Here is a 27,610-nt window from a genome sequence, read left to right as displayed (position 1 = left end):
TGGCTCAGAGCTGTGGCCTTTGGATGCAAGTATCGGTGGTGATAACTGTCACAGGTCACCCTCACGCTCGGCAAGCTAGGCCTGGTGGTCCCGTCTGGGGGACTCCTCGGCCTGGTGCCTTCGCCCAGCACTCTGCCCCAGAGACTTGCTTCTCTCCTCCCTTGACTCTGCTCCACTTCTGCTGGCCCCAACTTTCTGTGACCACCTTTGCCAAGTCCTCCAGCATGGGGCTCCCCTCATCCGGTCCACGAGGCTACCCGTCCTTTAGCACAGGAGGTGGTTGGCTGGGCGTGGCATTCATGCGAATCCACGTACGCGCACGCATGCTCACTTGCACATTCTCAAACACATGTGCTCCCCAACTGAGCTTCTGGGAGCCTCACATCCCCGCCGCCACCGCAACTCCTCCCCTTCCTCTCCCACCACAAAAGCCACAGGTAACAGCAGTCCCCGGCTGCAGAGCAGACAATGCAAAACCCAGAGGCAGGCTTCCTTGCCAGGCTGTTTTAAGCATTCAGCAGGATGTGAGCCCAGGTGGCTAACGGCTGGGCTGGCCAGAGACAGCTCTCCCCCACCCTCCCCCTGCCCCAGCTTGGCGAACTTGGAAGGGGCTGGGAGGTAGGCTAAGGGATTCTGCATGGTGCCAAAGAGCAAAAGAGCTGGACTGCTGACCCACTCTGGCCCCGCCACGTTCCCACCAAACACGGTGTGTCGCTGGGCAGGTCCCACCCCATCTGGAGTTCAGTTCTCTTATCTGTAAAATGGGGAAACCAGATTCTGCCCACACAGGTTAAAGGTCATCCAAGAGTGTGGAGGATTTAACAGCCTTGTCCCAGTGGCTGCACTTTGGAAAGCTCAAAGGGTGACACACGTGCCGGGAAGTCTGGGAGAGTGATTGGGCACTGTGCCTTAGGTTGTTCTCCGCGTCCTCTCCTACCCCATGGCCAGATTGCTACGGCTTAACTCCCTATGCTGTCAACTGGCATGGAGTCTGCCTAGGGTTTAGGAGTGATGGGCTCACACATGGGTGGGTGGGGCGCTGGTGTATGTGCCCCTCACCTGGCTGGTCTCCCTGACCCTGGGGTGGCGGTAACACAGCCAGAGGACTCAGCCACCACCCCCTCCTCTCCCTCTACAGGCACAATAGGGAGCCTGGAGGCAGCAATTGTTCCTTCAGCCTGTGGCTGCAGCCAGGAGGCCACTGCAGGGCCAGGGACAGTGGGGGTGACCAGAGGTGGCCTCAAGGATGCGGGAAGACCAACAAGTCAGGAGCCGGTGTGCGTCTGGCTCTCTCCAGCGGGTGCTGGCAAGGTGGGGCTCTCCTAGGGCCACGGAGCCCCTGCGGGCTAGGGCAGTGTCCTATATTGGTCTTTTGGGGGTGGAGCCGACAACAGCCTCTGCCAGGTTACAGCCTAGGCCTACCGGGTTCATGGGAGGAAAGGGACTAGCTGGCTCCTGTATCCTGGGGCTGGGGGTTTGGGGGTGGGGAGCTGAGGGTGAAATGTCGAAGCCCAGGTGTGGGGGGGAGCTGGGGGTGGCGAAGGTGTGACCCAGAAGCCCTGCACCCCTAGGGCTTGGCCCTGCAGAAGGAGGCTAAGGGCAATGGGTCAGCAGGGGCTCTTGGGGCACGGGTTGGGGGGTGAGGGGAGCTGAGTGAGAGGGTCAGGAGGGGAGTCTCGAGCTGCTAGACACTCCAGCTGAGGATGGTGAGAGCAGAGACTGTCATCAGAGGGGCCAAGGAGGCGGTGGGCGCTGCCCTGGAGGCCAGGGGCTCCGTGTGCCGCTGTAGCCAGGAGAACTCCTTCAGCAGCTGGCGCCGCTGGAGCTCGGGGCCCACCTTTTCGCGGATGGTCTGGTAGTAGCGGTTCAGGTACTGGAGCTGCAAAAGGTAGGAGGGGTAAGGGCCTCCCCAGGCCAAGCTGTCAAGGTGTGGGAGCTTGGTACCATCCAGGTCCCCACAGGTCCCCACAGGTCCCCAGCCATCATCAGGTGAGCAGGGGAGGGATGCCCCAGTGCGTGCCTGTACGTGCCATCAGTGTGGACCCTCCCAAGGGAGGGGAAGGGGCAGAGGGTCTTCGCTTAGGGGAAGCAGGGGTGAGAGAGGCCCAGGGCTGGGGAGAAGGCACTTAGTGGCTCGAGGGCTGAAGGGGAAACAGCGCCGAGGGGCGCTCGCTCACCTGCTCGGGGGACAGCAGGCTGACGTCGATGAGGTTCCGGTCATAGGGCACCAATGACACCACTTCAAATGTCAGGTAGGTCCCTGGGTACTGGGGCGGGGGCACAGGTAAGGTAGGAAGGCAGGAAGTGAGCGAGGGGGAGGAGCTAGGCTGAAGGGGTGGAGGGAACACTCCACCCAGAAGCCCTGGGCATGGGGAACTGACCTTGTCAAGCCTGAACTCTCCACAGTGCCCTTGGCCACCCCCGTGTCTACCACTTAGGCACCCGCCTTTGGTGCTTCCCTCATGATTCCTGAAGTTTAGACTTAGGCCTGTGTTTTTCAAAGTGTGTGCCTCCAGAGCACCAAGGGAGCCTGTTAAACATGTAGATAGATTCTGCGGTCCACACCCCAGATCGCTGGAGTGAGAATCTCTAGAGCAGAGCTGGGAACCTACATTTAAATACTTTTAAGGTAAGTATTAGTTTTTTATATCTTTCTATCTGATTTCCATCTCTATCTACAGCTCTCTTTCTATCCATATCTCTGTTTCTATCCATTGAGGTATCTATGGAGATAAATATAAAGAAGAAGAAATAGCCCATAATTCCCATCTCCCAGAGAGCTCTTGCATATATGTGCTTAGAAAATTCAAACTACAAAAAGATACTCAATAAAAATGGAAAGTCTCCTCCCTGCCTGGTTTCCTTCCTGAAAACATTTTTGGCACATATAGTATATATATGTGTATATTCTAAAAATTCACGCAAAATGGATCCTACTATACACTTTTCTGCACCTCCCCGCCCCCCTGCCATAGTAAACCTAGGAGAGTGCTCCATATTGGCACAGGGAGGCCTACCTCACTCTTTTTTTTTTTTTGCGGTACGCGGGCCTCTCACTGTTGTGGCCTCTCCCGTTGCGGAGCACAGGCTCCGGACGTGCAGGCTCAGCGGCCATGGCTCACGGGCCCAGCCGCTCCACGGCACGTGGGATCTTCCCGGACCGGGACACGAACCCGTGTCCCCTGCATCGGCAGGCGGACTCTCAACCACTGCGCCACCAGGGAAGCCCTACCTCACTCATTTTAAGGGTCCATAGTGTGCAGATGATAATTTATTTAACCAATGAAGGATATTTAGTCTGCTTCCATTTTTTTAAACTATTACCATCACTGCTACAATCAACATCATCGTATAAACATCTTTATACGAAGTGACGTTTTGCGACTATATCCAAAAGGGATACATCTGGCAGTGGGAATGCTGAGACAAAAGGTATAGGCATTTTCAATATGTATTTTGATAGATATTACCAAACTGCCCTCCCAAAAGGTTGTACCAATTTGTACTTCCCCCAGCAGTGTATGAGAGTGTTCTTTCCCCCACAAACTCACAGCACTGGGTGTCATCAAAGTCTTTCGCTTTTGTCAATCAAATGGTATTCTACTGTCACTTTGATTTGTATTTCTTTAAGAATAAAGTTGAGCATCTTTTCACATTTATGGACCATTTGTGTTGATCTTAGTGAATTGTCTCTTTACGTCTTTTGCCCATTTTTTCCCTTTTCCTTATTTCTGTCTTACTCGATTTTTAAAAGCTTGTGGTAAAAGAAGGACATTCCCCCTTTCTCTGACACACATGCTATACTCATCATACATCTTTTGAGTTTGTATGTGGTATTGTTCCCATATAGATGTTTTTTATTTAATTGGGTCAGAGTTATCAATCTCTTTCTTCATGACTTCTGAGTCTTACATCGAAAGGCCCCTTTCCTCCCTGGGATTATAAATGAATTCAGATAGGTTTCCTTCTAGATCTTTTATGGTTTCACCTTTAAACCTCGATCCATTTGGAATTTTATTTTAGTGTAACAGTGAGGTTCTTCAGTTTAATTCCCCCCATTTATTAAACAATCTTCCTCTTCTTTACTGTTTTGAAGCACCAGCTTTATAGTAAACTAAATTCCCATCTTGTTTATGGAAATTAGAGGGTCCATTTCTGGACCATTCTGTTCCACTGTTCCGTCTTTCCCATCTCTGGTGTCTTACTGTTTTAGTGATGGCTGCTTCGTAGTGTGGGCTAATATCTGCAAAGGCTAGTTTCCCTTATTGTTCTTTTCCAGAATCCTCCTAGCTATCTAGCTATCTTTGCATGTTTATTTTTACAAATAAACTCTACTATCATTTTGTGAAGTGTTGAAATTGAGGTTGCCTTGAATTTATAGATTAACTTAGGGAGAAATGACATCTTCATAATATTGAGGCTTATTTCCAGAGACCGCCATTTACTTAAATCTTTTTTATGTCCCTCAGTAGAGATTTTCTCCGTGTAAGTCTTTTAAAGTTTATATCTAGGTATTTTATCTTGTTGGTTGTTATTATACAGAATCTTTATACCTAACAGGCTCCCCTGGTGATTATTATGTGCATTGAGAACCAATGATTTAGGGCAAGGATACTGATTCATTTGGTTTGGAGTGGGACCTGGGCATTAGCATTAAAAAAATCTCCACGGGCTTCCCTGGTGGCGCAGTGGTTGGGAGTCCCCCTGCCGATGCGGGGGACACGGGTTCATGCCCCGGTCCAGGAGGATCCCACATGCCGCGGAGCGGCTGGGCCCGTGGGCCATGGCTGCTGGGCCTGCACGTCCGGAGCCTGTGCTCCGCAACGGGAGAGGCCACAACAGTGAGAGGCCCGCGTACAGCAAAAAAAAAAAAAAAAAAATCTCCAGGTGATTCTAATATTCTAATGTGCAAACAGGTTTGAGAAACTGATTTATGGAGTTATTCTGACACTAAGGAAGACTCCAAATAAATTCATGACCCTACATTAAATTCTCCTTTGACCTTCCTTACCCCCCATGCAGCCCAGAGTCACTGCCACGCTGTCCACACCTCCAGCCCGCCTCAGTGGCACTTTACCTTGGTCTTTGCTTCTACCACAAGGGCCACATCTTCAAGACGGATCCCAAATTCTCCATCCTGATAGTAACCAGGTTCTGGGAGGCACAAGAGATGCTGGTGACATTAAGTAGGGGAGGGGACCCAAGCCCAGGTTTCCTATGCTGACTGAGGAGTGGCTGGAGGGCCCGGCTGCCCCCAGCACCTGTTAGATGCTCCGTGGCTACTCGGAGGCCACTGCCAGACTTCAGATTCCCCATCCTCCCTTGTGACCCAGCGGGGAAGACTTAAGAGCCCACTTGGGTCCTGGAGGCGCTCCCCTCTCCCTGTGTGCCACTGTCCTGTTACCCTGGCACTTGAATGGAGACTCTGGAGTTTGGATGTACAGCTGGAAACCAACTCCCATGGGCAAAGTGAGGGTACGGGCTGAAGGGGCTTGGGGTTAGAGTGGGACAACCCATTCGGGGCTGGGAGTGGGGAGGTGAGGGAGTGCAGCGGTGGAGCCGGGGCGGGCCTGTGTGGGGCTGTGCTCCTTGAAGGCTGGCGTTCCCTAGACTGCGGTCCTGGAGGAGCCCCGAGAGCCGTACCGATGGAAGTGAACATGCCCTTGGCCATGGCAATGTTGCCAGACTGGAATCCCACTGGCCCTGGAAAGGGAGAGTCAGGGACAGTGTCAGCCCTCCTGCACTCACCAGCTTGGAAACTAGCAGGTTCCAGGGAAGAGCAGGTAGCTGGGATCCCTAGCAGCGTGTGTCCACCGCATCACCGTCTACCTGCGACTGGTACAGACCAGACTGCTCTGGCTTATATTTCTGTGGGGTCTATGCCAGTCAGCCACTGGACCTTGACCTGCCTCTTCTCTCTCTGAGGCCGTCCTAAATGCCAGCGGAGCAGCCAGCTGCCAGCATTTCTCACTTACCCTGTGGAGCACCAACTCCCCACCAGCTGGGTAACCTTGCATGGGTCACTGCACCTCTGTGGGTCCTGGTCATTTCCACACCTGTGAAACGCTCCACCTCTTTCATAAGAGGGGGAACTCCAGGGGAGTGCTGAGGAGATACCTACATTCGTGCACACACAGGAAGTTGCCAATGCCGTGGCCTGTCCCATGACCATAATTGAGGCCAACATCCCACAGGGCTCTGCGGGCAAAGGCCTCCACCATTCGCCCTGGAAGAGAGATGACCTCTGGTCAGCTGGCTGGACCCCAGACTATTGGCTTTGCCCCTTCCTGCTCTCTTTTTCCAGACCAACCACCAGGATGGTGCCTGAGGAGAGGGCCCCCTGAGAGGCAGGTAACCATGCCCTATCTCCAGTATACTGTACGTTGTACCCACTACCTGGACCTCCCCATCTGTGAAGACACCCGCTTCCTCCAGGAATCCTCCCATGACCGCTGCAGCCCACACTGACCGCCCCCACCTCTGAGCTCCGGCTCCAGCTCCTGAGTTGGACTAGGAGACAGGAGGCCTGGGCTCAAGGCCTGGCTCTCCCACTAACCCTCTGTGTGACCTTGGGCAAGTCACTTTCTCTCTCTGGGCTGGATTTTATCTATACAGTGGATGGGATGATGATATAATCCCTGCCCCACTAGCCTCCCAGGGTCTGAGTGCAGTGAAATCAGGGCCTGAGGTTCTGGGTCCAGCCTGGTTTGCAAAACCCACCTGATGTAGCAGCTGGGAAGACGAGTCTGGAGAGATCAATATTTCCTATCAACACGCGGGTGTACGCCTCCTGATGGGGAGAGGGCGAGGGAATGCGGTGTGTGGGCCCAGGCCTGGGTTGGGGGATGTTTGGGGGAAGTGCATGCTCATGTGTGGTCACCCAGGTTCTGGAGGATGGCTGGAGGAGACCGAGGGGGACCTGCTCAAAGCTGGGGCTTGGTCCATGCGGTTCCCTTTGGCTGGTCCACAGGGATGCTTGTAGGTGGGGGTGAGCTGAGGCCACAACAGTAGGGATTGGGGAGGCAAACTCCCTGGGCTGGAATCCTGACGTGGCCACTCACAAATTTGACCTTGGGCAAGTGATTTTAACCGCTCTGTGCCTCAGTTTCCTGGTCTGTAATGGAACGGTCATAGTACCAGCTCATAAGGTTGCTGGGAGGACTAGGTAGACTCGTGCATGTTGGGTGCTCCCAACAGACTAGATGCTCAAATAGAGGTCAGCACCCTTCATTGCCATGATCACGATCACCATTTAGTTTTCTTAAGGCCTTATGGTTGGGTTGAGGCCTGATAATTGGCAGGTCGGCCTTGCTCTGTCAGGGCTGTTACCTTGTGGTAAGAGGGAGGGAGGTGGGCTGACAGTGGCCTCTTCTCCTGGTCACTCCCTGTGGCGACCTGGTGAGTCCCCTTCACCGCCCCCCCCCACAGGCTTGTCATCTTGAGCATGATAGCCTGGGGCATTGGATCTAACAGCTAAACTGAGCTCCTTGAGGCCTGACCAGTGTTTGTTTTCTCTCTCTCTCTGTCTCTGGCACAATGTCTGAGCCACAGTCCACTTGCTGAATGCACAAATGTGGCCTCCTGCTCTCCAGCCCCCCAGAGGCCCCCAGAGGCACACAGACCATGTCCCTGCCTCGACCCCAAGTGGACCAGCCCTCGCTGCTTTCTGAAAACCTCCAGCTCCTTTCCACCTCTGAGACTTTGCTGGTGCCTTTCTCTCCCCCTGGAATGGAATGCCTGTCTTCCTCTTTTCTGTTCAGCACAGTGCTAGGCTCACAGACAGCACTAAGAAAATATTTGTTCATTGAGTTACTGAAATGGGATGATGATAAGCTTGGGGCCCTGTTGGGGGCCTGAAATATCTCTGGGGAAGTAGTTGGGGGCACTGGGTTTTCTGGTACTAATTTGCTGTGTGACCTTGGGCAAACTACTTAACCTCCCTGGGCTTCAGTTTCAGCCTCTGTACAATCAAATGGCTCTTGGCGGAGTGGTTGCTTGGGTGTCCGTTGGGTGAGTGTGGGTAGGGAAATGTGGTCCAATGCCTACCTTTTGGAAAGCAGAAGGGGTGCCCCAGTGGACTGTTCTGGTGATGTCTGTTGTCCCGTCCCTGTGGAAAAGGACAATCAACATGTCCAACTCTTCTGAACACCTTGGGGTAGGGATCGTGGCCACGTGCTTCCCGAGTGCTTTCCACTGGGGTTTGAGTGGCAGGGCTGGGATGGGGGTCGGGAGGGAGGTGAAAGGAAGAGGATGGCTGCCATCATGCAATTCCCAAACTCAGCATCTATGCATGAAGGGGCTCTACAAAGCTATCACATTCAAAATCACTATGTTTTCTGAGAGTCCCAATTCCCCACATACATCTTCTACCCCCATACCAGCCATTTTGGTTGTTTTGTAAATCTGGGTTTCCTTGGGCCAGGCTCGCTCTAAAAGCAAGGCTTCCTCCAGGCTTCCTAGGAGGTAGGAAGGGATGGTCCCATTCTTGCAGATGGGGAAACTGAGGTCCAGAGAGATCATAGCACTCTCACACATTCATATACTTATTTGCCATTTATAGACGGGAGGGAGGCAGAGCAGACGTCATTATCTCCATTTCACAGGTGAGGCAATTGAGGCCATGAAGCTATCTCCCTCCCTGAGCCTCAGTGAGGCCAGGTCTGGCGCAAGCACTGACTCCACACAGTTCTCTCCATTGTAAACATGGATCTGCCCCAGGGATTTGCTCAGAGTCTCAGTGAACCAAAGCTGCCAGAAGCCAAATAGTCTGACTCCCAACCACCAGCTGCAGCCGTTCCCTCAGGATGCCTGCTGTGGCCACCCCCCGGGGGTGGGGGCAGTGAGGAATGATCCCAGGGCCCTAGGGACTCCTCCGTGGGAGCAGGTCACAGGGCGTGGCCGACTTCTTCAGAAGGAGAGAAGAGGAAGTGAGATGGCCATTTACCCGGCCTCACCCTGCTGAAGCATGCCCCAATCCAGCAACGCCCCAAGAATTCACTTCCCCTTCGCACACTGGCCATCTCAAGTATACACAGCGCCACACCGGTGACTGCGAAGGCTGCTAGGCTGAGCGCCTGCCAGGCTGGCTCCCAGAGCCCCGTTAAGGCTAAGTGTAGGGCTTTTATCATTAGCACATTCACCGCAGGATAGAGGATGGGAAACTATTCCTTGCTCCTCCATCAGTTCAGCGTGCCCCTTTCTATCCCCCACTCTAAGTTTCCCACAGTCCACCTGCTTCCTAGATGAGAAGGGAAAATCTTCCAACCCACCTCAGCTCAGCTCCCATGTGAATGAATGGGCCTAGTCTATTCTGCATGGCTGTCATGTCCAGGTGTTCAGGTTGTGCACTGCACAAAGGTACCACATCTAAAGAAATGCCATTCACTGAATGGGTATATACTAATTTCAATGAGAGCACACAAGTGGACACACAGATTGTGGCGTCCTGGAGCACGGGACAGTGCCCCCCCACCGCATAACCCTATCTGTGGTTGTGCTCACACTCAGAAGAACACGCACGTGTCTACTCGCAGACACATCCGCAAGCTGATGGGTGTGCCCTGTCCCAACTGTGCTGCAGGTGTCCCCTGAGGTTGCTTCACTCACCTGCCTACTGCTCTTGAAGGCCTGATCCTGCCCCCACTCCCCATGACATGGTCACCTCACCGTACAATGAGGGAAGAGGTGGTGAGGACAATGCATCATGCTGGTGGCGTGCGGGACGTGTCCAGGGTGTGCATGAGTCGGTGAGAATATGGGCGCTGTGTTTGTGCAGCCAGGCGGGGCTGCTGAGCGTGGCTGTTCGGACTGTGTAATAATGTTCGGGCTTAAAAAACATTTAACTTTCACAAGGGGAGTCTTCCTGATTCTCACAGGGCAGCACCTGTGGGCATCCCCACTGTTTTGGCCTCTGTCTGTTGCCCACCGGGCAGGGACCCCCACGTGTGAAAATGGGAAGGATACTCAGGCACATTCAGTCCAGGCCTCTCCTTTCTCAGATGAAGGATCCATGCCCAGGAAGGAAAAGCTTTGGCTGGCTCTTGGCTGAGCTGAGACGGCCGGGCCAGGGCTGGGTGGGGAGTACATACCAGTATTGTCCCCCGGAATCCAGCAGGTACATCTCATCTGAGGACAGCTTGCGGTGCAGCTCCTTGGTGGGGCTGGGAAGGGGAGAGACGCTGAGAAAGGAGCAGCCTAACCCTGAGCTGGGTGAGGTGGGGGTCCTGAGTTAAAGCAGAGGAACCTCCTCCCCCCTGGGGGCCGGCCTTCTAGCTAGCTCCTTTGGGGAAGCGATCATCCCCCAAAGGGCCCTGGGAGACTACTGAGCTTCTGCTGCTAATGTCCTCAGAGCACATCTGTTCATCCTGCACCTCCCCGAGCAAGGCCCTGGTCCCCAGGGAGGGGAGAAAGGAAAGAGCCCCGAGTGTGGGAGACGGGAGAACTTTAATGAGCACCCAGCTGAGCTATCTCTTTTTACATCAGGAGAAACAGGTTTGCAGAGCAAGGGCTTACAGAAGGCCCCGAGGGAAAGCTGTGAGGGAGCTGGGCCTGAACCCAGATGCTGAGTCTAGGGCTTTCTCTAACTACTTGCCACCTCTGGGAGCAGAGGGCCCCAAGAAGCCAGGGCACAGGAAGGGAGGGTACCCGAGGGTGGAGGTGGAGAGCAGGAGTTGGTAGGGCTGAGGAGTTCCTACCCTGTTACTCTCTAGTAGGGAGAAGGGGCTGGACTAAGGCAGCTGAAGGCTTGGGGACACTGGAGGAGGGAATTCTGGGATGGGTCAGGCCAGCCACTGGAGGGTGTCTGCCCTCTCCCTGCTTTGTCCTTGCCAGGCTGAGGCCTCTGGCTGGCTCGACTCCCCACCCCCAAATTGCATCAGGCAGGCCTGCAGGTGTTTGTTTTGTACAGAGCCAAACATCTGGCCAGCCTACATCTTGGGCCCACCTTGGCTGGTTCAGGCAGAGTGAATGGGCCCTTCTCCCCATGTGCTTGTGAGCTTTAAGAATTAAATAACTCACAGGAAGCCAAGGAAACACATCCAGCAGCAGCCCCACCATCTCCCTTCCAGATCCTTCTGCCCAGAGTGCTCACAAAGTCCCAGCCTCTCGAGCAGGGAGATTATCAAGTCTTTTAATTCAAAGGAGACTCTCAACGCCTGACTGGGCTCCATTCCGCACCTCCAGCCTCCACAATGCTAAAGGCCTCAGAGCTTAAATGTGGACTCAGGTCCTCCACAGAGCCCCAGAAAATTCTTTCTTCTGAAGTACCTGTAGTGGGCCAGGGCAGCATTCAGGCCACTAGCAGAGATGGTTTCAAAACTGGATCCGGAGAAGAACTCTTCTTCTCTGGAAAGGACAAGGCAGGAATGATCAATGAATGGGCTCAGGGACTAGGCTGGGCCCAGGATGTCCAACAAGGGCAAGTGAAGGTGACGGCTGCCTCTACCTCAGCCAGGCTCCATTTGGCCTTCCCAGTCCCACCTCCTGTCACTTCCCAAGCCCTGACCTGTCACTCATAGACCACTCAAGGTCAGAGAAGCAGAGATTGTAGAGGCCAATTTTTCCTCCTCTACCTCCATTTTATAGATGGGGAAACCAAGGCCTGTGTCCCAAAGTGAGTTCCTAGTAAAGCAAGAGTGAAGAAACCTAGCTCCCTGTATCTGAAAACTCCCTCAACTCCGGAACAGCATCCTGGGCTAAGTGTGCCCTCAGGGAACCTCCCTCCCCAACCTTGATATTCTCAAGTGGTCCAAGGTCCTACCTGGCCTGAGCTGGCCTGAAGCAGACACTAGGGGGCGCTGTTGGGTTGTGGCCCTTCAAGTTGTCCCACTTTCTGCAGAGCTGGGGAATGTCATCCAACACCTCTGCCCCGCTTCCTGACCACGACCACCCAAGAACCTGTCACTCCTTGTTCCAGTGGGGCCCTCAGATACTAGGAGGGTCTTCCTTCCCCCATAAGGAGACCAATCCCCCCTCCCTGCCCCCACCCCCACGTTAAGACAGTCAGCCGAAAAGGATGGCTGTGGTCCTTCACCCTCGGAACTTCTCCAGCAGCTCTGCCCCTGAGAACTCATCCACGGTGCCTTTGGGCACGTTCTCCTCCAGCCAGACCAAGTATCGGATCACAGCCACAGCGTCCCGCACCTGGAGCAGGGCAGGCAGAGAGGCGGGCCGAGGAATGGTCTCAGCCGGGGCTCAGGGACGAAGGAGATGGGGGGACTGCTCTGGGAGCTGAGCTTTAAAAACACGAGGGTCTTCCTCGCTATTCGATGATATTAAGGGATTCTTATTAATGTTTATATATATGATCAGAGTGTGGTCATGTTTTGAAAAGAGTTCTTGTCAGAGATACTGAAATGTTGATAGAAGAAACGATATGATAGATGGGATTTGCTTTAAAATCGTCCAGCAGCCGAGGACACGGGGGAGTGGAGATAATGAATGTAGGGTTGTAGAGGAAATGAGATTGGCCTTGAGTTGATGATTATTGAAGCTGGGTGATGGTGATGGAGATCATTATGCTACTTCCTCTACTTTTGTATATGCTTAAAATTTTCCACAAGAAAAGTTTTCAAAAATGAGGCAATGTATCCTAATTTTAACAGGAATATCCAAAGGGGCAAGCCATCCTCTCCCTGGGGTGAAGGAATTATTATAAGTAACACTTATTTAAGACCTGGAATGTGCCAGGCAGTGCTCAAAGCAATATATTAAAAATATATAATTACATAATTATACTTATACATATAGAACTATATAATCATTATATAAGTATCATATATTTATGTAATTATTATATATTTATATGTACATATTAGATATATAAATGCACATATGTACACTATATATATTTATATTATGTATTACAATGAATATATTTAAACATGCATTATTTATTATATATTATTTATACTATACAATGTAGATATATATCTTTAATCCTCACAACAACCCTCTGCTATGGGTTACAGTTATGATCCTCATTTTACAGAGGAGGTAACTGAGGCCCAGAGAGGTGAAGTGACTTACCTAAGGTCACCCAGCTAGGAGGTGGGTAGAGGAACTAGGATTTGAACTCAGATACCATAGCTCCGGGGCCCAGGCTCTAAACCACTGAACCACCCTGGGAACAACAGGGTGGAGCACAAGTGGGTGCCCAGGAGTTTGGCGTCCACATCTCTGATTCACTGAGGGCCTTCTTCAGGCTCCTCCAGCAGGGTCTCCTTTCTAACCCATCAGACCGGGAGCTCCCCAGAGGCTCGTGTGTCTGCCTGCCCATGGACTTACATGGCTGGCCCTGAGGAGAGTCTGCTCCTTGCTGTTTTTCACCGCCTTGGTTACCATCACTGGGGAGTAGGTGTCTGCTATGAGTTTCTCCTGTGAGGGGCAGAGAGGAAGCGGTCTGGGAGCCCTCTCTAGGGCACGGTGGTGTTTGAAAAGGATTGGCAGGAAATTCCAGCTCAGATGAGACTTGCCGTCTCCTGGAGTGGCAATGCCCTTCCCGCGTGTGCTTTCTGACTACGCAGGGCTTTCCTAGTCTTCCCTTCCAGCCTAACCTTCCCTCTCTCCCTCCCTCCCTCCCTCCCTTCCTCCTCCCTCCCTGGTCCTGGATCCCAGCAGCACTCTGGGATGGATCCGAGCCTGGCCCCTGCCAGCCACGGGCTGTTCTGACACTGTGTTTCCTGCACATCTCATATCATGACAGCTACCACTTATTGAGCGCCTGCCATGCGTTAGGCACCGGGCTTTACATGCACTTTCTCCTTTAAATCTCCTCAGAGTGACTCTTCTGAGGTTGTGACTCTTAGTGCCATTTTATAGGTGAGGAAACGGAGGCCGGATTGACTAAGTCACTTGTCCAGGGTCACGGCACAGCCAGTTCTCAGTCTCAGGTTTGGTGACCTCAAAGCCTCTGCTCTACCAGCCTGTACTCCCCCAGCCTCCTTGACAATCTCTGAGCTCTCTGTGGACAGATGTTCTGTCTCTTCCCGGGAAACCCTAGAAAGGGGACTCAGTGCACCACTGCTGACTGGCCAACTGCCAGAATGGCCCAGGGGCTGTCCACCCCCCCCCCCCCCGTTAGGTTGAGACTTATCAGGGCTGTTGGGGGGTGGGGAGGACGGTGCATGGCAAACCCACCTTGGGTATCACTTCATAGAGCCCATACGAGGTGTAGCTGGTCCCGATCCAGATCTTCACGGCTCCTGAGGTGTAAGCCTGGACGCTGTCACGGACTTGGCCGTAATCTTCAAGTTGCACACACATGGAATCCGTGCAGCTAGAGTTCAGGTACTGCAGGGTCTTGGAGCTAAAGCGACTCTTGTTTGCAAATAACCTAGGTGGAGAGGGAACACCAGGAGGGTCCAGACAGAATCTAAGGACAGTGCAAAAGACCAGCGGCCCTTTGTTCCTGGAGGTCAGAGGGCGCCTGCGCCAGGCAGCTGAGCAGACCAGATTTGGAGTACGTGGGAACAGAGGTCAAGTGGGTCAGGAAAAGCTGATTGGAGGCTTCCTCGAGGGTCCTGCTGGGGCAGGCACCCCGCTTCTGGGAAGACTGCATGTTGGGGCAGTGAGGAGTTAGAGGAAGTCCGTTACCGCAAGCCAAGGACAAGCCCTACCTGATGGAGGAGTCAGTAAGCAGCGTGTAGGAATAGAAGAAGGGGTTATAAGGGATGTCACTGCTGCGAAGGTTGAAGAGCCCTGGGGAAGAGAATTGATGGGGACTATTTGAGGCTGACCTGCCCGACGCAAGTACACATGACACCTTTGCTCTACTGTTGGCTTTGGCCGCACGCCGGCATCCTCTGCCCCTGAATGTTTCTCAGTCTTTCCGGAGTGGGGGAGGGCCTTTGAAGCACTAATGAGCGCTAGGGGCACTTTCTCCCAGAGAAAGGCAGATACCCAGCCAGTAGTCTGCACACGGTGTCGGTGGGCTCCCAGAATACCTGAAGCCCAGAGCTGGGGTCAGGTGAGAAACGCTGAGCCACGATGGGATAGAACAGGGCTGCACGGGGTGCTAAAGCCGGGAAGCTGAGTGCCCTGGGCTCGTGGCCAGGAGGTTGGGAGGTGTTTGCTGGGCCTCCTCCCCTTCATGAGACAGAAGCCTTGCTGCTGTGGTTTCCTGGTCCTCTGATGGCCCGGGGGCTGGCCCCAGATTGCATGGGGCTTCCTGGTTTCCTTAGTGAGCAGACGTGAGCTCCTGCCCTCACCTTAGTTCCCGCAGGCCATGACCACGGAGCTCTCAGAACCCATGGGTCAGTGGTCGTTGGGGGAGGAGTCCTGTGCTGCAGAGCCCAGGAGGCTTGGGGGTTGGGGGGAACCCAGGCACCCCCCTGCATCCACAAATCTCTACTCACAGGCCGTCTCATCAAGTGCGGACAGAAGCACGGCAGTTGGGGCCTCACGATGCTTCTTCATCTGGCTTCGGATGCCAGATACTTTCTCCTGCCAGCTGCTTCCTAGAAGCAAAAGAGCCAGAAGCAAGCAGGAGTGATCTACCTTCTCTTTGGCACTCCGTTCCTGAGGGGGCTCCCTTAGGGCAATGGTTCTCCATTCCTTTAGAAGCAGTAGAACCCTTTCTTTAACCAAACTCTTACTTGTGTAATCATTAAGGACATGGGCTCTTGACCCAGACTGTCTGGGTTTAAATCCTACCTCTGTCATTACTTGCTGGCTGACCTTGCGAAAATTAGCCCCTCTGTGTCCTATCTTGCACATCTGTAAAATGGGGATGGATTATAATAATAGTGTCTACCTCAATAGAGTTGTTATGAGGTCTGAATTAACTAATATTTGTAATGTATGTAGAATTGTGTCTTGGTGTATAGAAAATCTGGTATAACTTTCTGATTAACAAATAAGCATGCAAAACAGAGATCAGGAGAGCAGCCCTAGTTGAAGGGCGAAGGGATAGGGCTGGGCCATGTTTAATCCTCTTCCTCGCAGTAACCCCAGCACTTACTAAAGCCACTTGGGTCTGGGCTAAGCACTTTGTGTACATTGTTTTAATCCTTACTTGACCCATTTTACAGATAAGGAAATTGAGCCTTTGGAGAGGTAAAGTGACTTATCTATGGTTTTCATAGCTGGCAAGGGGCGGAACTGAGACTTGAACACAGGTCTGTTTGACTACATGGCTCACACTCTTAATCGGTATAGACATTGGACTATCTTGCTAACCTTGTTAGTCTCCAACCTTGTCCTTCAACTCTGTGTCACAGAGCTGTCCTTTCTGGGATGCTTGTATCCTGGTTCTAGGACTTTGGTTTTCATCCCCCCCCCCCCCCCCCCCCCCGCGGCTCCCTGTAATCACTCTACAGAGTCTGCCCCTAGGCAGGGCTAGGAATTTGCTGGCAGAAGATCATAAGCATTAAGGGTCCTAGTTGGGCTGACAGATTAGCATAAACAACATAATTCAATTTAAAAAATCTTTATGCAAACAGGTGAAACTGCTCATCAAGAACCAAAGCTTTGGGTGCGATACTTCTTCTAGGTTTATTTTATTGTGGTAAAATACACATACCATAAAGTGTTATCATTTTAACCATTTTAAAGTGCACAATTCAGTGCCTTTAAGAACATTCACAGGGCTTCCCTGGTGGCGCAGTGGTTAAGAATCCACCCGCCAATGCAGGAGACACGGGTTCGAGCCCTGGTCTGGGAAGATCCCACAGGCCATGGAGCAACTAAGCCCGTGCGCCACAACTACTGAGCCTGTGCTCTAGAGCCCGCGAGTCACAACTACTGAGCCTGTGTGCCACAACTACTGAAGCCCGTGCGGCTAGAGCCCGTGCTCTGCAACAAGAGAAGCCACCGCAATGAGAAGCCTGTGCACCACAATGAAAAGTAGCCCCTGGGCTTCCCTGGTGGCCCAGTGGTTGGGAGTTCGCCTGCCGATGCAGGGGACGTGGGTTCGTGACCCGGTTCGGGAAGATCCCACATGCCGCGGAGCGGCTGGGCCCATGAGCCATGGCCGCTGGACCTGCGCGTCTGGAGCCTGTGCTCCGTGGCGGGAGGGGCCGCGGCAGTGAGAGGCCCGCGTACCGCAAAAAAAAAAAAAAAAAAAGAGTAGCCCCTGCTCGCCGCATCCAGAGGAAAAGCTCGCGTGCAGCAACGAAGACACAACACAGCCAAAAATAAAATAAATTAAACAAAATAAATAAATTTTTTTAAAAAAAGAGCATTCACAAAATTGTGCAACTACCACCACTATCTAATTCCAGAAACATTTCCATCATCCCGAAAGGAAACCCTGTAGCAATTAGGCAGTCTCTCCCCATTTGCCTCTCTCCCCAGCCCCCCGCCCCCGGCCACCACTAATCCTCTTTCTGTCTCCATGGATTTGCCTACGCTGGATGTTTCACACAAATGGAATTCTACAATATGGGGCCTTCACTGACTTCTTTCACTTAGAATTATGTTTTCAAGGTTCATGGATGTGATACATTTTTGAGACAACAAACGAAAGCCAATTTAAATTGTCTGATACACACAGGTGTCTTTGAACTTTTCACGTTCTTCCCTTTGCTCTTTGCCCCCTTTAAAACCTGTGAGTGGCTGGAGAGAAAGTCTCTCTTGTCTCTGTGAGCTTAGAGACTCTGTTCTTGGGCTTCCAGGCCCAGTTCTGGCTCTGGATGGCTTTTCCTTGAAGACTAGCAGCCTGTGATGGCTTGGCTTCCTCTCACTTGTGGGAAGTGATAAAACCCATGTGAATTCTCTCCCAGTCCCTGGAAGGTTTTCCCCTTTATCCACTCCTCTTCCTGACATAACTGCACCCTTCTTTAACTGAATGGAATGAGTTTTATTTATGATGGAAATGTCTTGGATAGCAAGTTTCTTTAAAAACTGCGTCAAGATGCAGAAAGTTTCTGCAAGTTACATCAGAATGGATAAAGAAAATTGGACACAATTTTGACTTGTTTCATCAGACTCGCTATTTTGAAATTTCTCTCCTGTTTTTGGGATTCCTTTCCAAACAAGAAGTGTGCATAGACCTGTGTGTGGAAAGGGACCTCTCAGATTGCCCAATATTTCTAGGAATCCAAGTCTATGGGCTTGTTCAGAATTCCTAGGGAGGTAGAAGCTGGTGGTGGCCAAGACATTGATTCATACTCAGTAGCCTGGGTCCAGTCAGTTTAGTTACCACTTACAAGAATTACAGAGCACACTGTTCTTTTATGACATATTTAGATGGTGTCAACAGGGTCAAGATTATCGATGTTAGAATTTTGAGGGCCAGTTAATTTTCCTTTGCGGTCCGGCCAACACTTGAACCCTAATCTGTGCCACAGACTGAGCTTGACTTAGTTTTTGCTTCCTTTGTCCATGCCAGCCCATCTGGCCCCAGCCATCTTACATCTAAATTCCTCATCACTGCAGGACCCGAAGTCAAGGTCTGAATGATTCAATACAAACCAGTCTTCACTACCAGACAAGCAGCCCATATCATGTTTTTTTCTCTCTTCAAAGGGGTAGGTTTTTTTCATCTTTTTCTGACTCCCTTGTTTCCCCCCTTCCTGTTCCCTCTTGCTTCAAATCCTGACACTCTTTATTCCAGCATTTTCTAAATATGCTTCGAGGAACTTCCGATTCAGACTCTCTGAGGGGATGGGGCCTAGAAACCTGTGTTTTAAGAAAGCATCCCAATCTATTCAGGTACACATGGAACCATTGCTTTGGGACCTCTTAGGATGAATTTTTCAGCCAAAGGAGCAGCAGCGGGGGCCTGTGTTGCTCCAAGGTGGGAAAGAGAACGGGCGTAGGAATCACCTGTGAATGCCTCCTGCAGGGCATAGATGGGCTCACTTGGCACCGGAGGCCTCTCTGACCCCCACAGCAGGTCCACAAGGTTGACGGTGATGGACACCAGCTCTCTGTCAGAGTCTCGGAGGGCCACGTTATAACTCTCCCAGGAATCTGCAGAGGCAGGAAGGAGTCACTTGTCCCTTGCCTGTGTATGCCTCCGGGAAAATTGTGACGCAGGCAAAGCTCGTTCTTGTCCCCTCTGCCTCCTGTTCCGCTCAAGCAGCCTGGGCTGTGCACTCTCACCTTCCTCCTTCAGCTTGCCCTGAGCCCGCCCCAGTACTGCCCATGGTCAATTAGCTAAGCTCGTCCTTTTAAGTGCCAAGGGTTGCGGGGCCCTCATTTTGGTCCTGTCTGTTCGACTGAACTTCAATGCCACAGCCCAAAGGAATGGTGAGGTTCAGGCCACTGGAAAGGCTGGCAAAGAAGCCAGATCTGAAGTGGGAGCCTTTCAGTGCATATTCACGAGGACGGCACCCTTGGGGGCAGGCTGGCCAGCTGGCGGGGGCACTGGGAGCTCAGGGAGCTGTGTTCCTGGATGGGAGGGGAGGGGACTGTGCTTATTTTTGTAAAAAAAATTGTTTGGCCACACCATGTGTGCCATGAGGGATCTTAGTTCCCTGACCAGGGATCAAACCCACGCCCCCTGCAGTGGGAGTGCAGAGTCTCAACCACTGGACCACCAGGGAAGTCCCAGGGACTGTGCTTCTTTACTCAGAAGCCCTCTCGACTCCTTCGACCCTTCCAGGCTGCCCTATAGAAGAGGGCTACCAAGTGATTCTACTGCCGATTGTTAGAGTTCCAGGGCACAGAGGATGGTTCTAGGTTTAAGAACATCCCGGCCTACCCACTGGCTAGGTCTTACCGATTCCCTGAGTCTTCTAGGTTGGGTCTCTGCACTCCTGACTTAAAAAAAATAATCTATGTTTATTCTTTTAAATGTATTTTCATTACACAATCCAGGAATACACCCTTGTTGCAAAATATTTTGCAACTACAAGTTCAAACACTCTATCTTTAGAGTCACCCTGCACCTCCTTCTACCAAGATGTGCTTCTTTACATCCTGAGGGCCTGAATCTCCCTCGTTGGTGTGGACAAACACGGGGACTGAGGGCAGAACATACTGATGGAGAAGAGGAAGGGGTCGAAGCCCACACGCCTTCCAACAGGAATCTCGGTGAGGAGCCAGGTGACAACAGGAGTAGTGCCAACTGCGAGAAAGACAGGAAGGGACACCGAGGTTACCCCAGGCCTTCCAGCCGGGCTTCTGTCTGTGACAGTCCTTCCACATTTGTCCTCCTTGATATCCGCCTCAAAGATTAGGGATGGTTCCAAATTTCTTGAGCTTCCCACAGGGGCCCAGCATGGCCTTCCATGCACCCCCCTCACCTGTACCTTCCCAAACCCAGTCTGGGTTCCAGGGCTTGGGGAACAAACCCGTGCCGTCCTCTTACCTTCCTTATGGAGCTCCCAGTTGCAGTCCATCTGCCGCTCAGCCTGGGTCCAGTAGCGGCTGTCGGTCCAGAGAGCGGCTTTCTCCATGGTCACCACGGCGATTCCTGGGGCAGAACAGAGAAACTTGGAGGGGGGGTGAAGGTGTAGAGCGTGGCTTTGGTTGGCACTTTAGCAATGCGGTGCTGGCTCTGACATTGTCACAAGGGGTCTCTGGAAAGAGTTGCTCTCCTCGCTTGGAAGGGAGTGCGGCAGGAGATGTTAAAGAGAGTGTTGGGGGGAAGGTAGCTGGAAGTGTGTCCTGAGTTGGGCACCTCTGCTTTGCCTTGAGGCCCTTCCCTAAGGGGGCATTTAGCAGGACAAGTGGGGTCTGCTTTTGGCCATCCCCAAAAGTCGATGCTACATGTAGGTGCTCTCAGCAAAGATGGTGTGGCAGTCAGTATGAAGATGCAGTGGCTGATGGGAACACTAAGCCAGGGGCTTAGCTGAGGACAGGCAGAGAGGCCAAACCCAGCGACTTCTGCAAAGAGAAGAAGGGCCCGTGATGGGCAAGCCAGGCAGCTTGAAGCCCAGGGGAGGGATGTTTAAGGATCAGCAAGGGAAGCTTAGGTTTCATTCAAGGGGCCAGGATCAAGGTGGGAGGCCGATTCCAAAACTGGGACCCCATAAATGGCCTCTATGTTTGTGTCTCATTTGGCCACGTGAGGTGATGTTATCCGTAAAAGGACCAGCAAAGTAAAACTTTGTCCCCAAACGAGCCATTGTGTGAAGGGAATCAGTGGGCTCCTAGTGGCTAGATATAGAGGTAGCAACTGTCCCAGAAATGGAGCCCAGGGAGCGCCGTCTGGGCCTGGCTGTGGCCGAGGCAGCGAGCACAGGAAAGAAGTCAGGAGGGCCATCTGCCTCACGCAGAAGCGTGGCTGCTGGGCTATGAGATGTGTGCCCTGGTGACCCCTTTCGGAGTGGTGAAGGGGGAGGCAGAGAGAGGAGCAGGGGCCTCTGGACACTCGCTCCTGGGCTCCTGGCTGCTGAGAACTAGCCACACCAGGGCCTCTCTGACCACTCTGGGTCTCCCACCAGAAACAATGAGGGCCGGGTAATGGCTGTCACCTGCAGACCCTGTAAAGCCTGTAATCCACGCACGCCTCTTGTCATAGTCGCCGATGTACTCGCTCTAGGAAATCAACAACGCCGTCATTAGCCTTCTTCATGGAGTCACACCCCACATGGAAGGGCCCCAACCACATCCCGGTTCTTTCTGTCTAGTCAGTTTCAACCAGTCCTACAAGCCCAATGGGTACATCATAAATAACTTGTGCAGAGAGCTTTACACATTATTGGGTTTGGGTTCTCATAATCCTTGGAGACAGATCTCATTATTCCCATTTCGCAGTAGAGGAAACTGAGGCTCAGAGAAGTTCAGACACTTACCTACCCAAGCTTCTTAGCCCTTTTCGGCAGGTGGGGAAATGAATTCAAGTAATCGTATTGACACTGAAAATGCCTTCTCTTCCAACTGGGCTGTTGCTGGGAAGGTGGATGCGGTGGAGGTGGAGCCAGGGTGGGAAAGGGTGGGATGGGTGGGCAGGGGTGCTGCTTTGGGAAAAGCAGTTCTGGCTCAGACCATCTTCTTTCCTGTCTGTTCCCCTCTCCCAGCCTACACCCCAAACTTGTGGAATCTTGGATGCTGGATCGTTTCAGCGCTCCATCCATCAGCTGACGGGAAGGGCTGAGCCAGAAGGGAGCTCAGGGTTCTTCTAATTCAGTTCCCATCCCACATTCTAACCTCCTAGGGCAGGGGTATCCTAAACATTCATTCTGGATCCACCATCTAGGAATTGATCAAAATCGTTCTGAAGCTGTTTATAGTTTCATTGCCTGAGGTCAAGGAGATTTGGCAATGTCTTCTCTCCTCTGTAGAGGAATACATTCTTTCAGTTGCCCTAAAACGCCCGTGTCCAAGCTCCCCACTTCCTTCCCTTTGCCTGTCAAATCCTTTTTCTGTCTTCCATCTTCCGATTCTTAACAGCATCCTGTTTGTGGCCTGTTCTCTTAGGCCAGACCCAGCCCGGGGCGGGGAGGGGGGGGGTTGGTGGGAGGAGCCATCCCTCACCATGTGAGCATCCGTGTCCGGGACGATGTAGGCAGAGACATTCTGGGTGTGCATCTGCTGGCGGAGGGCTGTGAGCTGCGCTGTGGTATTGACCACAGTAACTGGAAGGTACTGACAGGTGACAGGAAGACACCAAGACACACACACAGACACAGACACACATTGCTTAGAGAAAATGTCGCCGGGGCCCCCATCCTCTCCTTAGGCAGGGATTGATTGGGGTTGGGTAGGCTGGGCCAGCCTGGAGAGGGATGGTGCAGAAGCTGATGTTATGGATTAGTCTAGATTACGGTGCCTGGGCTGAGTGGAGATGGAGGTGTTTAAGAGCTTGGAGAGAGACTTTTTGTGACAGTAATGGGACCTGAGTCTGGGATGGGGTAGGGGGTGGGTAAGAACTGCAGGGTTCTGAGCCCTGCCACTGGGCCAGGCCAGGGGATGGCCCCTCTTTGGATACCTTGGGGTAGAGTTGCCAGTTTAGCAAATCAAAATACAGCATGCTCACCCAGTCACATTTGAATTTCAGGTAAACAATGAATAATGTTTTAGTGTAAGTGCGTCCCAAGTACTATTTGGGGCATACTTATATTAAACACATTATTCATTATCTGAAATTCAGATGTAACTGGGCGTCCTGTGTTTCACCTGGCAGTCCTACCTTGGGGACTTTTTTCAAGTTTCCACTCACTGGTCCCAAATGGCAGAGGAGAGTGAATGAGTACCCCCAGCAGTTTGGGACATTGTCCAGAAAGATCGTCTCCAAGCCAGACATTTTGTTAAAGGTTATTTTATCTTAAAAATAAAAAGTGTGGGCTCTTTGTTTTGTTTTGCCTTCTACTCCAGGATACATCCATGTTTATTTTAACATAAAAATAATGTGGTTTGCCCACCTACCTGCCTGCCCCAGTGGTCTCATAAAGTGGACGAGGCAAGCGGATGTATCCCATTTGTCCCGAGACTTTAGTGACCTGCTGGCAGGCCCATGAGCCCTCACCTTCCCATGAGCCCTCACCTTCCCATGAGCCCTCACCTTCCCATGAGCCCTCACCTTCTGGCCTGCTCCTGTCTGGAGAAGCTCTTTCACACTCTCATCTAGTTGTGGAAAGAACCCCTCTGGTCTCCATAGGGAGCTGATGACCTTCCAGCTCCAATATGCTGGGCCTTCTCACAGTCTTCACACCCGAGGCCTCCCCCTCTTGACCTTGCGCTGGCTCTTCTAGCCCTCTGTCTTCCGCCCTCCTCCCGGTTCCTCTAGAATTGTTGTTTTCTTTCCTCCCATCCTCTTCCTGGCCTCTGCCTAGCTATCCTCAGCGAAAGGCTGGCTAGGGGCCTCCTCCCTCCTTGTTGCCCCTCCTCCCTCCGGCTCGCAGGGGCTGCCTGGGCTCAGGCCTGGAGGGAAGGAGATGACCTGCCGTGGGAATGGCTGGGAGGGAGGGATGGGGGCGGATGTCAGACACCTGAGAATGCGCCGCCCGCCCTGAGGGAGGTTAATCAGAAACAGTGGCCCCAGAGTCCGGAAATCAGGAGGAAGGCTGGTAGAGGGTGAGGCTAGCAGCTGGGCCCATGGGGGATGGGGAGGAAGGTGGGAGCTGTGGGTCCGGGCGGGGCGGGGGCGGGGCGGAGGCAGGGCCTCACCGGAGGGCTGATTGAACAGTTTCTCACATCCTCTCTCAGGTCCAGTGACTTTGGGCGGCCCCAGGCACAAGCTAGAAACCGGAGAAAAGTCCAGGGTTACTTGGAGACTGGATAGGTCCTAGAGAGCACGGGAACGTGTTCCCCCAACCCCCCTCCTGGTCCTCGCAGGGCCTCCATCCTTTGAAGCAGGAGATGCTGTCCAACTCTACTTGAGGATAAAAATAATTACATTTCATAGGAAATCAGGCTGAATTGGTTGGCACCCTGGGTCACAATCAAAGAAACCTGTTTCATCGACAAGTGATTGTCACTTTTGGATGGGTTTTAGTGCTCATTAAATCATTTTTTTCCTTCCAATCTAATTGGGTCTTTTCAGGATCTACCGAACTGGAAAAGTTGTGTGTAAATTAAATTTTTGTAATCAGATCTTCTCTTAAATGCTCTAGAGGATCTCGCTAAATAATAACCCCACCTTCGTTTTACCCTTCTATAAATCTAATTTTATATATATTGGGTTTACTTAAATTCAAGGCCCACTTCTACCATTTCTTACAGTCCAAGTATCTGCCTCTCATTCCAGGCTACAGAAGCCAGCAATCCCAGGCTGACATCGTCCCCTGGTGGGGAAAGGTGGGTTAGCATCTACAGAGCTCCTACTATGTGCTAGACACCGAACCCCGCAATTTACCTATAGTACCTCTTTTGATACTTGCAACAACCCTGGGAGATGGGGATTATTGTCTGCTTTCTACAGAAGAGGAAGCTGAGGCCCAGGTACGTTTAGTTACTCGCCCAAGTTTTACCACAGTGAGTCCGTGGCAGAGCAGGAATTTGAATCCAGGCCATCTGAGTACAAAAAAGCCAACCATGGAAGGGTGGTGCCCCAGAAGAGACAGAATGTATAGGGACAGTTTCCAGTTGGGACTCTGCCCCAAATTTGGTGTATCCCAAGAAGAGTCGCCCAGTATTCATTGAGCAAACATTTCCTAAGCCCCTGCTCTGCGCCACGCACTGGGCTAAGTCCTGCAGGCTCTGGGTCTTCACACCCTGAAAGTCCAGGGGTCTCTGATAGGCCTTCCTTCCAGCACCCCACCTTTTGGGGGGGAATCTCCCCAGAGGTAATGGGGGTCTGAGTTTGGGGAGACACTCTACTTTTCCTTTCTGAGTGGGTTGAGCTACAGATGGAAGGAGTACCGCTGGGTTCTAACACCGTGAATGCCCTGCCTCACTGTCTCTCCCGGTCACATAAACTCAAGGGAGAGATGAGACCCACCCTGTTGATTTAAGAAAATGAACGCTCATTTCTGTAGGAACAGATATCTGGCAAAATGGTGGCGCTAAAACAACAACATAAGAAGCAAGACACAGCCAACCCATGTCCCCCTAGACACCCCAATTGCTGTTTTCTGAGGTCAGGGCTGTGGCTCCCAAGGTCAGGCTCTGCAGCCGAACCACTCTGTGGTCCCTGGCATGGGGCCTGTCACTGAGAAGGTGTCAGGAACTGGGTACTGAATGAATGAGTAGGGTCCTGCTGCCACAGAGCAAAGGGAAGGAGGCCTCCCTAGGGCCAGGGTGGAGTGGATGTGGAAGATGCTGAGCTGGGCACTTAGCTGTGACTAAAGAGTACAAACAGGACACCATAGGGTGACGAAGACCAAACTTTAGCTAGACTCCACCAAGCCCTCTTCTCCATTAGGCCTTGACTTCCAAGTCCATCCTGTCCTTACTGGGCCTGCATCGCCCAGTCTTAGCAAGAATCCTGCTAAGTCAGTTTAGAGAGAATTCCCCACCCTTAGTATCTCATCAACCTTGATATCTGATCAAATTCCTCATCTCCCATCCTTGATATTTGATCACCCTGCCTTCAGCAAGATCCTATTAAGTCAGTTTAGCAAGAATCTCCTCACCCTTGATGTCTCCTCTTGGCAATTTTCCATCCACTGACCCCCTCACTCTGCTCATGGACAAGAAGTCCTCAGCCATCTTTGCTGTATTCGGAGTTGAGCCTGATCGTTCTCCCCTACTGCAGCGCCCCTATTACAATAGTCTTGAATAAAATCTTCCTTCCTCTTTTAACAAGAGCCAGAATCATTTTTTCTTTAACAGGTGGGAATGGAAACAGGCCAAATCAGACTTGAGGTGAGCCTTGAGGGTCCCCAGGACTGGCCCTGGGGTTCCTCTTCCTTAAGACAGAGAGAGGGACCAAGAAAAAAAGAGACAACCTAGGCCCAGACTTCACTCCAACCCTTTCTGAGCCCACAGGGGAGAGGCCAGAACTGCTCTCCAGCTGGACCTGCCCTCCCAGCGTGGGAGGGAGAGACGGGGGATGCACATACCACAGAGGAGGACAAGCCAGGGGCAGCGTCCCCAGGGAGCCCGGGCCATGGGGTCTTCAGATGCCGGTGCTGGGTGGATGGAGGGTCAAGGGAGAGTGGGCAGGGCTGTTTCCTTGGCCTCTTCCTCCAGGCCTTTCCGGGGCAGGAGCAGCCGGGGGGCGGGGGGGGGTGGTGGTGGCTGGCAATGGGGAGGAGGTGTCCAGCTGGTGGATGGAGAGTCTTCTGGTCTTTGGTTTCTGAGGGTTCCAGGAGTCAGGCTGGGTAGAGAAGGCTCGACTGCCCCAGGCAACATCTGCTGGCTCCCTGTCACCCAGAATAGGGTGTGAGCCTGCCCCGGGCAGAGTCCAAAGATCTCTGAGACAGAGGAGGAGCAGCTGGTCTCAATCAGCCTGCTTCTCCCAGCCCCCTCTCCAGCAGCCAGCCTCGGCCATTCCCGAATTCTGTCCCCCTCCCTCCAGCAAGCTGTTTCCTATTAGCTGCCTCACCCCAGGCTCTGGCTACAGCCTCACTTTTGCTTTGAGATGGATGTTTATCCTTCCGCCTCTTCTGAGCTGGCCTGACTCAGAAAAAGCCAGTGTCCTCTCTGCCCAGTGCCTGTGAAGCCCCACTGCACCCCTCGGAGAAGTTAATTACAGCCGGAGACTGACTTTCCTGAACTGAGGGCTGGGTCCCCTCAGGAGAGCCCCTTCTGTAAAAGTGGCGGCAGTCACTGGCAGAGGGCAAGACTGCCCTTCTCTTGGGATGGTGGGGATGGTGGAGTCCATGCAGCTGTTAGTGCCATACACACCTGAGGGAATGAAAGCCCAAATGCCCATCTGGAGGGATCGGGGGATGACATTGAAGAGGGAAGAAGACCCAGAAAGGAGGTTTGGGGGCTCCCAGAAGACAAATTTGGTTAACTGGACATGCCCTTTCTACCATAGCTTCTAGAAGAGGCCTTTGTCCCCCTGTGGTGTGGGTCACTCCCAAAGGGCATGACTCCCTCTGGGGGAAGTGGGCAAACTGAGGCCGGCCCTGTGTCCACCCACTACATCAGAGGGCAGCTCACTGCACCAGCGCCAAAGCAGCCCCCAGTCAGAGCCATCTACACCCCTAGACCAGAAAGGAGTACTTCCCAGAGACAAACAGACCCAATGGACAGGCGCTCCACCTAGCCTGGAGGGCCCCAGAGGCAAACCACCCATTCCTTTTGATCTTATTTTTAACGTATTTACACTCGGGTTACATCCATAGCAAGTTTAAGGCAGCTTTCAAGTAATCCATCCAAGGATCATAAA

General features: G+C 52.5%; 1 protein-coding gene across 1 annotated transcript; it reads right to left on the bottom strand.

The window, feature by feature from the left end:
- Positions 1 to 1,684: 1,684 nt before the first annotated feature.
- On the bottom strand, positions 1,685 to 26,382 carry XPNPEP2 (X-prolyl aminopeptidase 2; the record flags this gene model as incomplete). Its single annotated transcript, XM_079910295.1, has 21 exons — positions 1,685 to 1,879; positions 2,178 to 2,267; positions 5,078 to 5,154; positions 5,644 to 5,703; positions 6,122 to 6,226; positions 6,721 to 6,790; positions 8,047 to 8,107; positions 10,089 to 10,160; positions 11,266 to 11,343; positions 12,032 to 12,141; positions 13,285 to 13,374; positions 14,137 to 14,332; positions 14,616 to 14,697; positions 15,354 to 15,455; positions 18,766 to 18,912; positions 19,925 to 20,011; positions 20,255 to 20,359; positions 21,363 to 21,426; positions 22,366 to 22,476; positions 23,998 to 24,068; positions 26,334 to 26,382. The coding sequence occupies 21 exons, from the start codon at positions 26,380 to 26,382 to the stop codon at positions 1,685 to 1,687; spliced, it is 2,022 nt and encodes a 673-aa protein (XP_079766421.1).
- Positions 26,383 to 27,610: the final 1,228 nt, after the last annotated feature.

The sequence above is a fragment of the Stenella coeruleoalba genome (genome assembly GCF_951394435.1).
Source record: "Stenella coeruleoalba genome assembly, chromosome: X".
NCBI lineage: Eukaryota > Metazoa > Chordata > Mammalia > Artiodactyla > Delphinidae > Stenella > Stenella coeruleoalba.
The sequence above is the reverse complement of the archived record's forward strand: the minus strand, read 5'-3'. Positions and strand labels throughout refer to the sequence as shown.